Source organism: Hyperolius riggenbachi, chromosome 11, assembly GCF_040937935.1.
Source record: "Hyperolius riggenbachi isolate aHypRig1 chromosome 11, aHypRig1.pri, whole genome shotgun sequence".
Classification (NCBI taxonomy): Eukaryota; Metazoa; Chordata; class Amphibia; order Anura; family Hyperoliidae; genus Hyperolius; species Hyperolius riggenbachi.
In genome coordinates, this window is record NC_090656.1 from 245,928,089 (window position 1) to 245,946,190 (window position 18,102).

Consider the following 18,102-nt stretch of genomic DNA (forward strand, 5'->3'; position numbering starts at 1 on the left):
GGAGCTGTCCCTCTGGCATTGGCCTCTGAGCATCGGGCATCTAGCTGCCCCTCTGGCATTGGCCTCTGAGCATCGGGCATGGTGCTGCCCCTCTGGCATTGGCCTCTGAGCATCGGGCATGGAGCTGCCCCTCTGGCATTGGCCTCTGAGCATCGGGCATGGAGCTGTCCCTCTGGCATTGGCCTCTGAGCATCGGGCATGGAGCTGCCCCTCTGGCATTGGCCTCTGAGCATCGGGCATGGAGCTGCCCCTCTGGCATTGGCCTCTGAGCATCTGGCATGGTGCTGCCCATCTGGCATTGGCCTCTGAGCATCAGACATGGTGCTGCCCCTCTGGCATTGGCCTCTGAGCATCAGACATGGAGCTGTCCCTCTGGCATTGGCCTCTGAGCATTGGGCATGGAGCTGTCCCTCTGGCATTGGCCTCTGAGCATCGGGCATGGTGCTGCCCATCTGGCATTGGCCTCTGAGCATCGGGCATGGTGCTGCCCATCTGGCATTGGCCTCTGAGCATCAGACATGGAGCTGTTTCTCTGGCATTGGCCTCTGAGCATCGGGCATGGAGCTGCCCCTCTGGCATTGGCCTCTGAGCATCAGACATGGAGCTGCCCCTCTGGCATTGGCTTCTGAGCATCGGGCATGGTGCTGCCCGTCTGGCATTGGCCTCTGAGCATCAGACATGGAGCTGCCACTCTGGCATTGGCCTCTGAGCATTGGGCATGGAGCTGTCCCTCTGGCATTGGCCTCTGAGCATTGGGCATGGAGCTGTCCCTCTGGCATTGGCCTCTGAGCATCGGGCATGGTGCTGCCCCTCTGGCATTGGCCTCTGAGCATCGATCATGGAGCTGCCCCTCTGGCATTGGCCTCTGAGCATCAGACATGGAGCTTTCCCTCTGGCATTGGCCTCTGAGCATCGGGCATGGAGCTGCCACTCTAGCATTGGTCTCTGAGCATCAGACATGGAGATGCCCCTCTGGCATTGGCCTCTGAGCATCGGGCATGGAGCTGCCCCTCTGGCATTGGCCTCTGAGCATCGGGCATGGTGCTGCCCCTCTGGCATTGGCCTCTGAGCATCAGACATGGGGCTGTCCCTCTGGCATTGGCCTCTGAGCATCGGGCATGGAGCTGTCCCTCTGGCATTGGCCTCTGAGCATCGGGCATGGAGCTGCCCCTCTGGCATTGGCCTCTGAGCATCGGGCATAGTGCTGCCCCTCTGGCATTGGCCTCTGAGCATCAGACATGGGGCTGTCCCTCTGGCATTGGCCTCTGAGCATCGGGCATGGAGCTGTCCCGCTGGCATTGGCCTCTGAGCATCGGGCATGGAGCTGTCCCTCTGGCATTGGCCTCTGAGCATCGGGCATGGAGCTGCCACTCTGGCATTGGCCTCTGAGCATCGGGCATGGAGCTGCCACTCTGGCATTTGCCTGTAAGCATCAGACATGGAGCTGTCCCTCTGGCATTGGCCTCTGAGCATCGGGCATTGAGCTGCCACTCTGGCATTGGCCTTTGAGCATCGGGCATGGAGCTGCCACTCTGGCATTGGCCTCTGAGCATCGGGCATGGTGCTGCCCCTCTGGCATTGGCCTCTGAGCATCAGACATGGAGCTGCCACTCTGGCATTGGCCTCTGGGCATCGGACATGGAGCTGCCCCTCTGAGCATCGGGCATGGAGCTGCCCCTCTGAGCATCGGGCATGGAGCTGCCCCTCTGGCATTGGCCTCTGAGCATCAGACATGGAGCTGCCCCTCTGGCATTGGCCTCTGGGCATCGGACATGGAGCTGCCCCTCTGGCATTGGCCTCTGAGCATCGGGCATGGAGCTGTCCCTCTGGCATTGGCCTCTGAGCATCGGGCATGGAGCTGTCCCTCTGGCATTGGCCTCTGAGCATCGGGCATCGAGCTGCCCCTCTGAAGATGCCACTATTTGCCTATTTGCATCAGCCATGAAAGGCCCCATCTCCAGACGCCATCCTCACTTGTTATTCTGGTTGCATTCTCCAGTTGGAGTATTTAGGATTTAGTTACAGAACAGGCAGAATTCCAGGCATACACTGCAAAGAAAAAAGACATAAACAGAGCCACAATAAAACAACACCTATTTTAAGAGCCTCTGTAGGAATGCTGAAAGTCAGAGGGTCACAGCCTAGTGATGTCTTCTTCCAGAAGGGGGGCGGCAGCTGGGGCCAGAAGTACCAGTTATTGTCACAACTAAAAGACAATTTACTGTATGTAATACTTTGCAAGAAACACATGGGATAAACCACACAAAAAATGGATCTACGTGCAAGAGCAGGTAAACCTAGATGACTCAGGGTGACCCAGAACCACCAGGAGGGTATAAAAGGCTTACAGGAGAGAAATTAAATCTAGCTTTAGTTACCTGGGGCTTCTTTCAGCCCTTATAAGTCATTTGGGTCCTTTGCTGCAGCTCTGACGTTCCGCTGGCAGCCTCTATCGGGGGTCGGCGTTTCCTGCCCAGGCGAGCGCATAAACGCACTCACTTCATCGGGAGCGTAATGCGTCTGTGCTCCCAGTGGCATGGATGGGTTCTCACACGGGGCGGGCGCACGTCGGCGCAAGCTCAGAAGAAGCATCAGGGGTTGGTGATCCTTAGAGGCTGCCAGCAGGACCCAGGAGAGGACCGGAGCTGCGGCCAGGGACCCAAATGACTTCTGGGCGGTGGTGCTGCGAAATTTTGCATCGGAATTCGCTGTTTTTCATTTGTAATACAAAATTTACGTGAGAATGCGTAATAAATTACGTGTGAACCGTAATTATGTGTCGAAACTTCGCGTAACTTCGTAATCACACGAAATTACGAAATGAGTCATTTAGTATGTTTTGACGCGTATTATGCATGCGGACATGTTATTGTATAGACGTGCATGCGCGGTTTAATGTGCATGTTTATATGCATTATAAGCATGATTATACGCATTAATATATATTATGGGCATTGGTAAGTTTAACACTGATATTTATGCATAAGTAACACGTAATTACATTGCACAATTTTGTTTACACGCGAAGTACCGCAGCCGTAATTATGGGATACCCGTAAATGCGTAAAATACTTTGTGAAGTTTATCAATGCGAAAAACTTAGCAAAATTTGTGAAACAAAGTTTTTGGCCATTACGACCACCGCTGCTTCCAGGGGCTGGAAAAATAACCAGGTAAGTAAAACTAGTTTTAATTTCTCACCTTGGAAGTCCTTTAAAGGAAATGTCCGAGCTACCCTAAAAAATGACATCTACTTACCCAGGGCTTCCTCCAGCCCCCTGTACTTCTTTGCAGCTCCGTTTCCAGACGGTGGCCCGGGGTTCCCTCCGTACGCGATGGCAACTTTGCCTGGTTGGGATCTTCTGCACCTGGGCAGTACACTCCAGACCATGTGGACGTAACGTAGAGCGCCTCTCACGTTGACACAGAAGATCCCGAGCTGGACCTGCTCTAAAACTGCAATAAAACTTTCCTGTAATGTGGTGCCCAGAACTGAATTCCATATTCCAGATGTGGCCTTACTAGAGAGTTAAACAGGGGCAATATTGTGGTAGCATCCCGAGTTTTTATTTCCCTTTTAATGCATCCCAAAATGTTATTAGCTTTAGCTGCAGCGTCTTGGCATTGAGTACGATTATTTAACTTGTTGTTGATGAGTACTTCTAAGGCCCCGTTCACACTTGCGGTTTTGAGAAAACCGCACCGGATGTCCGGACCGCACCGGAGCCGGATCGGACCTGAACCGTACGGTTCCTGTCCGGATCCGGTCCGGATCCGGTCCGGTTGCATACGGTTTCCGTGCGGTATGAACACGGTTGCGGTCCGGATCCGGATTCTTAAAGAGATAACAACCTGTATAAATACCTAGGGTTCTGGGAGGTCAGCAGAAGCTCTGGGGTCATTGTTGGAGACAGCTGGACGTGTGGAGACCATCCTTGGATACAGAGACAGCAGTTGGGACCATGGATCCAGTCATTTTTTACGCTTATTACCTGGGAATTCTCTCCTTCCTGTTGTTTACCTACTACTATGTGGGGAGAAGGCGTGCTCCTCGCAGGAGATGGTGGGTGCACCCTCTACTAGCCAGGAGGCAGAGGAAGGGAGAGTTCCAGGCCCTCTACCGGGACCTCAGACGACACCCACAGAAGTTCTACAGCTACACTCGGATGTCTATTCCCCTGTAAGTATATAGGCCTAAATACACCAACCCCCACCATTCCTAAACACCCCACCCTCACCCCCACAACACCTCATCCCTGTATACCTAGCTAAACACACCACCCTGACCCCTACACCCCTGTATACCTAGCTATACACTACACCCCCACCCTCCACAACACTCCCAAACCTCTGTAAACACACCTCCCCCATCCTCCACCCAACACCTTGTCCCACAACATACTTTACAGCTTCTTCCTTTCCATCTCCTGACAGGTTTGATACCCTTTTGGAGATGGTGAAGGATGACCTTAGGAAGAAGGATACCACGTTCAGGAGAGCAGTCACACCACAAGAACAACTACTCATCACACTGAGGTATGTAAAAACAAATTTTTTTATTGCAAAAACAACCACTTTCCAACATGGAAACATTCTTCCAACATGGAAGACAAAAAAATAACATATCTATGGTATAGCCCGGTCAGTTTTAAGGAACACCAACCACCAACTTTGTGCTGGAAGAGTTGCAGGGCATAGCTGCCCAAGTGTCTTTCGGGGACACCAGTCCCTAATATTAAAGTGCTTCAAAAACCTAACCACTGGCACAGGACCCTCTGAGCCATGGATGAAGGACACAGGTCAGTGAAAAGGCTAGGCCTCTCACCGACCAGTGTAGGTGTCCTTCATCCATGGCTCCAAGGGTCTTGTGCAAGTGATTAGGAACAAGAACAAAGTGAGGAGCAAGAGGAACCGATGGCAGAGGAGCAGGACTACAGGTAGTGTCTTTCAGGGACACCAGGCCCTAAATTTTTAGTGCTTCTAAAACCTAACCACTGGCACAGGACCCTCTGAGCCATGGATGAAGGACACAGGTCAGTGAAAAGGCTAGGCCTCTCACCGACCAGTCAAGGTGTCCTTCATCCATGGCTCCAAGGGTCTTGTGCAAGTGATTAGGAACAAGAACAAAGTGAGGAGCAAGAGGAACCGATGGCAGAGGTGCATGACTACAGGTGCAGTGCAACAGGCACAAGGTTGTGACCCAGGTAGTGTCTTTCGGGGACACCAGGCCCTAATAAATTGAAGTGCTTCAAAAACCTAACCACTGGCACATGACCCTCTGAGCCATGGATGAAGGACACAGGTCAGTGAAAAGGCTAGGCCTCTCACCGACCAGTGTAGGTGTCCTTCATCCATGGTTTCAAGGGTCTTGTGCAAGTGATTAGGAACAAGAACAAAGTGAGGAGCAAGAGGAACCGATGGCAGAGGAGCAGGACTACAGGTAGTGTCTTTTGGGGACACCAGGCCCTAAATTATTAGTGCTTCTAAAACCTAACCACTGGCACAGGACCCTCTGAGCCATGGATGAAGGACACAGGTCAGTGAAAAGGCTAGGCCTCTCACCGACCAGTCAAGGTGTCCTTCATCCATGGTTTCAAGGGTCTTGTGCAAGTGATTAGGAACAAGAACAAAGTGAGGAGCAAGAGGAACCGATGGCAGAGGAGCAGGACTACAGGTAGTGTCTTTTGGGGACACCAGGCCCTAAATTATTAGTGCTTCAAAAACCTAACCACTGGCACATGACCCTCTGAGCCATGGATGAAGGACACAGGTCAGTGAAAAGGCTAGGCCTCTCACCGACCAGTGTAGGTGTCCTTCATCCATGGTTTCAAGGGTCTTGTGCAAGTGATTAGGAACAATAACAAAGTGAGGAGCAAGAGGAACCGATGGCAGAGGAGCAGGACTACAGGTAGTGTCTTTCGGGGACACCAGGCCCTAAAATTGAAGTGCTTTAAAAACCTAACCACTGGCACAGGACCCTCTGAGCCATGGATGAAGGACACAGGTCAGTGAAAAGGCTAGGCCTCTCACCGACCAGTGAAGGTGTCCTTCACCCATGGCTCCAAGGGTCTTGTGCAAGTGATTAGGAACAACAAAGTAAGGAACAAGAGGAATCAAAGGCACAGGTGCAGGACTACAGGTGCAGTGCAACAGGCACAAGGTTGTGACCCAGGTAGTGTCTTTCGGGGACACCAGGCCCTAAAGTTCAAGTCCAGCAAAAACAAAAGTTCCCTGACATGGTCATCTGAACACCTCTGAACCTTGGTTGAAGGAGATGGGGCAGGGAAAAGGTTGGGCTAAAAAGCCCTGTGATGGTATCCTTCCTCCGAGGATCGGAGGTATTCAGAGGAGCATGTCCAGGAACAATTTGACTTTTTTTTTCAAATTGTATCGGCACCACTACTAGAAAAGGTGGGAGTTGCTGCCTGGAAATCTGGACTCTCTTGGGTGCTGGTCGTGGATGAGCTGGACCCTGACAGCGGTGGCCCATATTGACTGCCTCTGTAGCCGGTGTACATCTGTGATGATTGCCAGGTGGGCACCGCTGTTGGTTGTGGGGGTCTAAAAATTGGTGGTTGCAATAATGGCGTGTCCATGTGTTGTTTGATCACCTCCAGCAAAGTGGAATGGCACGCCATCATGTTTTGGGAAGGCACCTTTTCCAAATATGGTATTAGAGACATCACAGTGTGAAAACACGGGTGTGCCTGCAATTTCAGTAGTTCCTTGCTTTGTTGATGCATTTGCTGCATCATGTTCTGCAGCTGGCCCACCGACTGATGATGCTGCGCACGCAGTTGGTCGATTTCTCCTCTGTGCATCTCATGCATCATTTTAAGCTCGTCCCTGTAGTGCCCATGTACAGCGTCGAGCTCACATTGCAGTGAAGTGATGTGGGACTTGTACTGCTCCATGATATGGCCCCTGTCCTCATCTTGCAACTGAAGAATCCCGAGAAGTCCGGAGACAGCCCCGGACATCTCGGACTCTGTCTCTCTCCTTGTTGGGGGGAGGGTACCTCGACGCCTCACTGGTGGGGTGGTCCTCACTGGTGGTGTGGCAGCATCTCCCCGTCCTCTGGCCTGTGTCGGGGTTGCCCTGCGCGCTGGTTGTGCTGCAGTCTCTCGGTGCTCCTCACTTTGTTCTTGTTCCCCTGGAGCTTCCATAGCGGTCGATTGTGGAGGTGCAGCTTCTTCCACACTCGGTCCTGCAACCTCAACATCCAAGCTCTCTTCTCCCAAGTCATCATCAAAGGAGAGAGCTGGGATAGCTAAGGACTCCCTCCTCCTACTCCTCTCCTCGGGGAAATAGGTTACATCGGCGACGTCATCATCCACCAAGCTCTCCTCACTGCTGAACCGTGCCTCCTGGGTCGGTTCCTCTTGCTCCAAATTGTCTTCAGTCCTGTAGATAAAAACAATATTTATTGGTGTGCCAAACAGCATGTGGCGTCAATTCACAGCGCTAGCAAACACTAGCAAACACTTTATCAACCGTTTCTACCAAACATTTGATAAAGCTTGTGAGAAAAGTTCGCTAGCCATGGGAATTGAGGCCAGTTTATAGCAATACATGGCCGAAGTCATGGTAGTTGTCTGCTAAAATGAGCTCTCAGTTCCTGCCCACAGTAGTGGTACTTACAGTCTAGGTTCCAGGCTTGCATTGATGAAAGACAATTGCTTGGCAAATTGGTAGTCTTTTTGTCGCTTTCCCCCGCCACTGCCACTTCGTTCGGCAAGTTTTTTCTTCCGTAGCCATTTCACGTATGCATCACGTATATTGCACCACCTTGTCTTGAACCTTTCTCCTGTAACGACATGAAAAATTGATTTCGATTATTTCTCTTGTAGGTACATCGCAACTGGACAAACATATACATCGCTACATGTCACATTTCGTATTGGGAAGAGCACGGTGGCAGGCATCGTCGTGAGGACTTCGAGGATCCTTTGGACGCGACTGAGGGCCAGATACATGCCTGTGCCGGACACCACGAAATGGGAGGAGATCGCCCAGGGCTTCTGGACCGAGTGCAAGTTTCCTAATTGTGTTGGCGCACTGGATGGGAAACACATCCGGATTCAGAAACCCGTGGGGAGTGGCAGCCATTATTTCAACTATAAAAAATACTTCAGCATTGTTCTAATGGCAGTGGCAGATGCGGACTACAAGTTTGTGTACGTGGACGTGGGGTCGTACGGTAGTTCCAATGACTCTGGAATTTTCCAGCGTACGACCCTTTGCCGGCTGATGGAGGAAGGCAGACTGCGTCTCCCCCGTGACAGACCCTGGCCTGGGACAAGGGCACCAGCCTACCCCTATGTGTTTGTGAGGGACGAGGCCTTCGCCCTGTCCGACCATGTAATGCGTCCGTACCCAGACAGGGGACTTGATGCCAGCCAGCTACACTTCAATGCTCGGTTGAGCCGTGCAAGGAGAATGGTGGAGTGCACATTTGGGATCCTGGTGTCAAAGTGGAGGGTGTTCCACACGCCCATGCTGCTGAAACTGGGCAACGCAGTTGTCGTGGTGAAGGCAGCATGCATCCTCCACAACTTTGTGCGGCAGGAGGAAAGAGAGACTCCGGAACCCCCGAATGTGCTTCCACTAATGCCCCTGCGGAGGTATGCAACCAGGCCAAGGGTAGTGTCACTGCGGAACAGGGACCAACTGAGACTTTATTTTACCACACCACCAGGACGAGGGTGAATGTTTGGTTTTTAATATGTTTTGTTGAAATGTGTTTATTTTGGAGTTTCAAGTTTTTAAGTGATTTTAAATGTCTTAATTTTTTACAATAAATTGATGTTTAATAATTGGTCATTGTGTATGTTTTATGTGCACAGGTGGGGTACATCGCAGGTGGGTGGGAGACATCACAGGTGGGTGGGATACATCACAGGTGGGTGGGATACATCACAGGTGGGTGGGATACATCACAGGTGGGGTACAGGTGGGTGGGATACATCACAGGTGGGTGGGATACATCACAGGTGGGTGGGATACATCACAGGTGGGTGTGATACATCACAGGTGGGTGGGATACATCACAGGTGGGTTACAGGTGGGTGGGATACATCACAGGTGGGTGGGATACATCACAGGTGGGTGGGATACATCACAGGTGGGGTACAGGTGGGTGGGATACATCACAGGTGGGTGGGATACATCACAGGTGGGTGGGATACATCACAGGTGGGGTACAGGTGGGTGGGATACATCACAGGTGGGTGGGATACATTACAGGTGGGTTACAGGTGGGTGGGGAACAGGTGGGTGGGCCACGGGTGGGTGGGCAACACGTGGGTGACACAAATCCATAGCAAAAGTGGAATACATCACAAGCTAACCACAAGCCCCCCCAAAAACTTCTAGTCAACATACCCTCTGTGCCTTGCTGTCTCTTGCTCAAGTGCTCAAAGTCCTCCACATACAGCTTGGCAATTTTTTTCCACAGGCCTCTGCATTTTTTGATGTTGCTGTGGTCCGCATCCCCCTTGTCCCACAGGGCTGGTACCTGCTGCACCTGTAGGATGAGGTCTTCTGATGTGTAGGGCCTCACCCCCTCGCTATCAGACAGATCCTGCTCCATATTGCTGCCAAAGAGCTCCAGCATGAAGTCACTGCTGCTCCACTCTGTGAACGCTGGTGCCATGTGGTCCCCATCCAAAATGGCCACCATACCATAGAGTCAGCATAGGAAGTGTGGTATAACATCCGGTTTTTATAGCCAGTGTGTTGTGCGCTCTCCGGTTCTCATTGGTTTCCATTGGCCGGATGCAACATTCCAGCTCCGGTCCGGATACGTCAGCCAACCAAAAAATAGCGCATGTTGGAACGGACGCCGGAGTCCGGATCCGGTCCGGCTCCGGTCCGGACGAAACGGACGCATGTGAACGGTCGCATAGACATTCATTGCTATGCCGTGCGTCCGTTTCGTCCGGTCCGCATGCGGTCCGGCTCCGGCACGGCTCCGGCACGGCGATTCCGGATAGCAACCGCTAATGTGAACCGGGCCTAAGTCCTTCTGTATGACACATGACACAATCCCCAATCCTCCTCCTCAGGACACTTCTGCGGGCCACACAAGTTGGCTTGGCGGGCCACAAATGACCCACGGTCCTTAGGTTGGGCACAGCTGTGCTAGACCATTGGTACGACCAAAATGCATGACTTTACATTTGTCAACATTGAATTTCATCTGCCATGTATGTGCCCATATAGCCATCCTATCCAGATCCTGTTGCAATATGTCCATAGCTCCCAACTGTCACTCTTTTGGAGGGACAGTCCCTCTTTGGGGACCCTGTCCCTCGGTCCCTCTTTCCCCCTCATTTGTCCCTCTTTCAGGACTCATGCACAGATGTATGTAAATATATGTACTTTTCCACTGAAAAAAATGTCTTTGATGTACTCTAAATGTTATTTATATCCTTTACATTGATATATTTCTTATTTTCAAATGTTATTATGAAGGAAAATGAACCAGGATAGAAAGAACCAGTGTGGTTTGAATTATACAACAGCATATTTTTTTAATTATATCTTTATGGTTTGCATTACAAGGGGGGTGTCTGGGGCGTGATTAAGGTGATTAGGTGGCAGGGGTGCGGCCTAAATATCCCTCTTTCTTATCTCAAAATGTTGGGAGGTATGATATCTCCTTATCTTCCTGAGAGTTGATGATTCTGCAGTTTTGTATCATCTACAAAAATAGCAACATTGCTTTCTACTTTATTTACAGATTGTGCCAGAAGTGTCTAAAGTGCGAGATGGAAAAGTGTGAGGCTCGAGGAGTGATAAAGTGCCAGCATTTGAAAAGTAATGATACCCAGGAAATTCATAGTGAGATGATGGCAGTTTATGGTAACAATAGCTCTTTTTATGACACTATGGAGAGGTGAAAAAGGAGCTTTCAAAGTGGTCACATGTCCATCACAGACCAGCCAAGACCTGGAAGACCATCATTGATGGACAATGAATCCACAGTGAAGAACGTGGAGTGTTTAATCCTGGAAGAGAGATGAACAATCATCCAAATGATCATGAAACTGGCCTCGGGTATGTGGAAAATTATTCATGAACTGCATATGTGTAAGGTGTCTGCACGCTGGGTGCCACATTTGCTAACCCCTTTCCAGAAAGACACGCGGCGCGACCTTTCAAGACAGATGTTGATGTGGTTGGAACGGGGTGAAGAGGATTTTTTTGGTAAGAAACTATTAGGGCTCTTTTCTAATTGTAAACGCGATCGCAATCACGCTTCTTTCCAATTTACAATGCTGCAATTCCGCCGCGATCTGTCAGGTGTACGGTACGATTTTGAGGCATTCGCGATAAGCCCAGGTAAAGCAAAAATGAGTGGAATATAGCCAAATCACAGGGGGAAAAAATCACGCAGTGGTGAGATTGCTGTGGGATTTTCCTTCACTCCTGGTATCGGAGCTGAATTGCAGACAAAACACAGCAGAAAGATGATTGCGCTTGGGAAAAGATCATGCCTCTAGCGGATCAAACTAATAGAAATAGTCGCCACAGTAGGATTTTTTTAGTGTACAAATATAATAGTGTAGTACATTCACAGCTTTTTAGATAAAACAAAAGTGGAAGTTAGGTGACATTTTTTTTTTTTTTACAGTTTTTCAATGAATAATCTCTGCTGTTCATTGCAGCAGAGATTATTCATTAATCAGGCACTTCTTTTTTTTTAAATAGTTTTGGCAAAGAGCACCTGTCCCAAAAGCAGGCAGAGCCCCCCGACCCATCCAAAGCAACAGCACGCACAGGGGCCCCTACACCACCAGACACCGCAAAACCAAGTGTCCCAGCATGCACGACCGCCAAGTGCACCCTGGCCAAGTGCACCTGACCCCGATGTGGCTGCAGGTAGAGCCCTCTGATACAACAAAAGCAACAGCACATACAGGGACCCCTTTACCATCAGACCCCACAATGTCCAAAATTAGGTCACTCAGCATGTATAAACGTTAAGTGCAGCCCAGTAAGGAGCAGCAACAGGCAGAGCCACCCGATATATCCAAAGCAACAGCACATGCAGGAGCCCACGCACCATCAGCAACCGCAATCAGCAACTGCAACCAATGAGCGACCACCCCAACCTCAGCAATCACTCCACCCTGCACAACCACTATTAAAAACAAAACCACGTCCATCCCCGCGATCAAATCACCTGTGCAAACCTCGGCTCAGCATTATCGTATTAATCAGGCACTTTGATTGGCTTTTGGAACATATGTTCACATTCACCAATCTGTCCACTAACGGCCACTGGCAGGGACGAGTGCTCGTGCCTCACACAGGAAACAGCAGATGAGTATCTACGCCCCTGGAACTTTAGATGAAGCCCTTTGGGGTGTATATATACTGCCCCTAAAACTAAAGTAGTTAAAGAAAATCTGTAACTAAAAAAAGTTCCCCTGGGGGGTACTCACCTCGGGTGGAGGAAGCCTCCAGATCCTATCGAGGCTTCCCTGTCCGCATGTGTCCCATGGAGGCAGCAATAAAGCTCCATGAACGGCGGGGATATAAATATTTACCTTCCCGGGTCCAGCACAGGAGCAGTATCGGCTTTCCGCTCAGAGATAGGCGGAAATAGCCAACCGCTCTACTGCGCAGGCGCAAATCTCCTGCAAGTCCCCTGCGCCAGCATAGTAGGGCGGACCCAACAGATATCGGCTATTTCTGTCTATTTCTGAGCGGAGACTGTGCAAGGCATTATCATGTGTCATGATATAAAATGGCTTTATAAGCTGTTATCCAACATTACACCAGAAGCTCCTCTCACAGCTGCCAGCCTCCAAATCACAGACTTCTAGGAAACCCCCGGAACCTCTGCATATGTTCTACAAGAACATAGCCGGCCTTTGACCTGAGCGACCGGAGCGGTCGCTCAGGGCGCCTATAGCTGGTTGCCTATACTGAGGGCACCTACGCCTGGCTACCTATGGAGGGGGATGGAGACCTTCAACTGACTTCCTATACTGGGGGCACCTATGCTTGGCAACCTATATTGAGGGCACCTGCACATGAGATCCTATACTGGGGGCACTTATACCTGGCTACCTATCTATACCGAGTCTGAGAACATTTTTTGGGGGGTGCACTGCGGCTATAATGAGTGGTGCAAATTTTTGTTGCTGTACTATCATTGTAAATGGGGAAAGGGGGGGGGGGGCAGCTAACAGTCCCGTTGATTGTTTTTATTAATGTTTTTGAAAGGTTCTAGCCTTCATTATTAAGTATATTCAAGATAATGCACTCTTTCCATCAAAAAGGTTGGGAACCACTGTCCTAGGAGATATCCCAGGAGAAAAGGTGAATTGCATATGGGCCTGTGTGTGTGTGCATTTGTGTGTGTGTGCGTGCACGCGGGAAGAGGATGGGGGGGGGCACAAAAATCAGGTTTCACTCAGGGCACTGTGAAACCTAAGGCCGGCCCTGTACAAGAACAGGACACGTTCAACAAGCTTCAATCTGTACAGCGAGAGACATGGCAGCGCTTTCAAACAGAAGGGATACCTGAATGATCAATCTGCATGGATGTGCAGAGCTCCAGTAACTGGACTACATTACACACCTAGCACTCACTACAGGCAAAGGGGGTGTTAGCTTCAGTAAATAATGTGTGCACAGATTATTATCGAATAGACTTCCCCACAGCGGTGACGGACCCCCTCGTGAAAGGCCTACCATTAATCTAGTAATAAAAACATAATATTCCTTGTGCTGCTAATCATTAATATCTGATAAGATAGAGATATATCTGCTCGACTTGAAATTTGTCAGTTGAGAAGGATGGAACACTTCAGTCAATCAGCGGCGGATTGTGAGCACGTTGCTGGCAGCGTTTGACGACCAGTGAAGCTCCTCCCCCTGTCCATGGGGCGGTTCCAGTCTCTTCTCTCCCCGCTGGCTGCTTCTTCCTCTCTTCTGCACTCCTGAGTCCTGGAGCGACTGATGACTTCTCAAATGGCAGAGGCCAAATACCAGAAGACTCTAGTGCTCATGTAAGGTATGTGCTGCAGTGCCCCTAGTGTCTGTCCTCTGCATTACGTCACAAATATGCCCCCGAGCCTCGCGAGGATCGAAACAGCAGCTGGCGGGAAGGGGTTTCTTATTTTGTGCATCATTTATAAAAGTCATGCTTCATTTTCTAGGATACACATTGGTATTGAGAAGACATTTAGGGCCTGATCAATTCACTTTATAATTTTCCTTTTAACTACTTTAGCCCAATGGATATAACGCCTACGTCCAAAAGGGCGGTCCCTCATGCCGCCTGGATGTAGGAGCTCCATCCCAGAGAAATCCCCCCGCCGTACAGTCACCTGCGCGTGCCCACAGCAGCACCGGTTAGGGCAAGGGACCATGTGATCCCTGGTAGGTGCGAGTAACAGTGATCATTGTAAAATGTGCACAGGACTTACATTATTTCCTGTAATGCTTGTGACCCCAGTACAGCTCCAATGGTCAAGGGCATCATGTGATTCCTTGACCTTTGTGGCTGTAGTGATTGGCCCAAGGCATCATGTGATCCCATGGCCAATCAGTGTCCTCCCAGTCACCCGGAAATCACTGCTACTGCTAGTAACAGAGTTCAAATCATTGATAAAATAAATCATTGTTTAAAATAAAAAAAATAGTAAAACTAGTGTTTGCTGTCCAAGACAATGATTGGTGCAAAAAATGACAGTAATGGGCATGAAATAACAGTGATAGAATATCAGTATTTTTACCACTGCAGTAGAATATCTGTAATTGAATATTCTGCTATCACCCACCGTATCCTAACTCTCACCTAAACTCTCCGCTAACTATGCCTAACCCTAACCACCCCTCAGCTACTCCTAACCCTAACCACTCACCACCTACTGCTAACACTATCCAGCCCCTCTCTGAATGAACTGCAGAAATAAGCCGTAGGTGCACCTTGAGAATAATGGATTGTTGTGCATCCAGTTTGTTGTTAAATGACCTATATTCGTAGAATACATGTTGATGTGTCTTATAGATTGGACCCCTTGTACAAGGAAGAAGGATCCGCAGACCAGGTGGGATAGATGAAAAAACTGTAAACTTTTATTGGTAACTCTAAAAAGTAAGACAACACATCCACAGCACAATTGGGGGAAAGAGGCGCCCTAGTTTGATAAAAGCGTCTAAACAGCTTAAAAACGAAAAGTAACACGAGGTAGCTTACCTCAATGGCAAAATCTATTGTAATTTTACAAAATATTTTTTTATTTAGCACAGGCAACGCGTTTTGCGGGTCTGAGCCCACTTCCTCAGGCCAATAACAGTGCCTACAATAGCAAAAGGAACTCCTAAGTATAGCCATATGAGCAAGACAGCACAATAAAACAGAAGATGTAACTAATGAGGCTATGCACCATTGTAACTAATGTAATGTATAACATCTTCTGTTTTATTGGGCTGTCTTGCTCAAATGTCTATACTTAGGAGTTCTTTTTGCTATTGTAGGCACGGTTATTGGCCTGAGGAAGCGGGCTCAGACCCGCAAAACACGTTGCCTGTGCTAAATAAAAAATATTTTGTAATATTACAATAGATTTGGTCATTGAGGTAAGCTACCTTGTGTTACTTTTCGTTTTTAAGCTTTTTTTTAGACGCTTTTAGCAAACTAGGGTGCCTCTTTCCCCCAATTGTGCTGAGTATACCCCTGTACATCCCTTGTCCGAGGGGTGGTGACAGACCACCAGTGGTCTCCACCGTGGTGGACATTTCTCTCCATCTTTTCCAAAGAGAACGACCACTTCCTAGTCCTGGCTAGGACTACCCTGAGTGGAATCGGGTTTATTGTCTTCACTTGCTTCCTGCGGTCGGTTGCCCCTTGCAACCCTCTTTTGTGAGGAGTACTTTTGACAATATTACTATTTCTCTATTATATTTGCATATTGCACCATTGGGCTCCCCCTTTTGTCTCCTGTACTTTTTTTCCACAGGGTGCTGAGACACCCCCACCATATTAACACATCCACAGGTTCAACTAATGCGTATCGGGCTCAGAATCTGCCTTTAGTCATAGTATGTCTTCGGGCAGATTCTGAGCCCGATACACATTAGTTAAGCCTGTAGATGTGTTGTCTTGCTTTTTGGAGTTACCAATAAAAGTTTACATTTTTTCATCTATCCCACTTGGTCTGCAGATCCTTATTGCTTGTAGATGTGGACCCGTTTGGCTGACCAGATCCTGCACCGGTGGGTGAGAAGTTTAGAACTGATGGGGGTTTTAGAGTGTTTTCGACCTTATTTTTAGTTTGGACCCGTCACATAAAAAATAGGTAGGGAGGAACTCAATCCATCATGGAAAAAAATGTTATTTTTAAAATTAAGATCAAACTTGGAAAGGTTTTAGTAAAACTACACCGGCTTACAAAACACTCACTTTTGAATAACCCCGGTTGTTAGCTTTCCATATTATCTCCTAGGAGAAAACTTAAAGAGGAACTGAAGTAAGAGGTATACAGAGGCTGCCATATTTGTTTCCTTTTAATCAATACCAGTTGCCTGTCAGCCCTGCTGGTCTATTTCTCTGCAGTAGTATCTGAATAACACCAGAAACAAGCATGCAGCTAGTCTTGTCAGATCTGACTTTAATGTCTGAAACACCTGATCTGCTGCATGCTTGTTCAGGGGCTGTGGCTAATAGTATTAGAGGCAGAGGATCAGCAGGACAGCCAGGCAACTGGTATTGCTTAAAAGGAAATAACCATGGCAGCCTCCGTATACCTCTCTCTTCAGTTCCCCTTTAAGAGAAAAAGTGAACTGGATCGGGCCCATTATGGTGTGAAATATAAGACCCACATGCAATGAACATTTTCACCTGAGTTTTCTCCTAAGAAATTTTCCATCTCCACTTCCAAATAACTTTTCAACATTTTGCAATTTAAAAAGTACCAAAAAGTAGTTGAAAAAGTACCATCAAAATTATTTTGAGCATTTGCTTGCTTGCTGGTGGCTTAAAGTGACACTGCAGTGAAAAAACAAAAAAACTTCTGATATAGTAAATAGTACATGTAGTACAGATAATTATTAGAACATTAGTAGCAAAGAAAAGAGTCTCATAGTTTTATTTTCAGTTTTATAGCTTTTTTTTCTATAACATTGCATCATTCTCTAATATTTGCAGTCTACAAACTCTGTATTTTAAATGATGAAGCAGAGCAGAGCTAATGGCCCTTTGAACTTCCTGGCAGTAAAACCATAAACAAACAAGAAACAGTGAGAAACAGGTTGAGATAAGTGCTTCAGAAAATAGCACTGTAGCTGACCCAAGTTGGGTCGGGGAGCTCAGAGAAGCTCTTGTGCATAGATAACAATTGAAGTTTTTTAACCACTTAAGCTCTCAGTCGTTTTCACTTTATGCATCCGAGCAATGTTCACCTCCCATTCATTCGCCTATAACTTTATCACTACTTATCACAATGAACTGATCTATATCTTGTTTTTTCCACCACCAATTAGACCATCTTTGGGGGTACATTTTGCTAAGAGCTACCTTAGGCCTCGTTCACACTGCACGCGTTTCCAGCCGCGTTTTGGAAACGCGTGCAGGGGGCCGACACGCACGACATCAGACATTGCATACAGTGCAATGTCTGATGTTCACACTGCATGCGTTCCGGACCTGTGCAGTCCGGGAACGCATGCTGCACGCATTTTTTGTAAAAACGCGTGGCTGTCCCATTCACTTTTCAGTGATGGTATCAGCCACACAACGCACACAAACGCGGATGGCGTGCGTTCACATGTGTTGCGTTCCGCATGCGTGGCCATCCGCGTTTGTAATGTGAACGGGGCCTTACTGTAAATGCATTTTGACAGGAAGAATAAGAAAAAAACGGAAAAAATTCATTATTTCTCAGTTTTCGGCCATTATAGTTTTAAAATAAAACATGCCTCCATAATTAAAACCCACGTATTGTAATTGCCCATTTGTATGGTTATTTCACCGTTTAAATTATGTCCCTATCACAATGTATGGCGACAATATTTTATTTGGAAATAAAAGAGCATTTTTCCCGTTTTGCATCCATCACTATTTACAAGCTTATAAAAAAA

The 18,102-nt window shown here is 48.4% G+C and overlaps 1 protein-coding gene across 9 annotated transcripts in view; it reads left to right on the forward strand.

The window, feature by feature from the left end:
• The window catches only part of ANO1 (anoctamin 1), a 1,209,699-nt gene that overhangs the window by 477,683 nt on the left and 713,914 nt on the right, over positions 1 to 18,102 (forward strand). For all 9 annotated transcript variants that reach the window (XM_068260041.1, XM_068260039.1, XM_068260043.1 and 6 more), the window contains one exon: positions 10,745 to 11,211. In XM_068260041.1, the coding sequence (XP_068116142.1) occupies positions 11,040 to 11,211 (172 nt within the window). In that variant the 5' untranslated portion in view covers positions 10,745 to 11,039. The remainder of the gene's footprint in view (positions 1 to 10,744; positions 11,212 to 18,102) is intronic.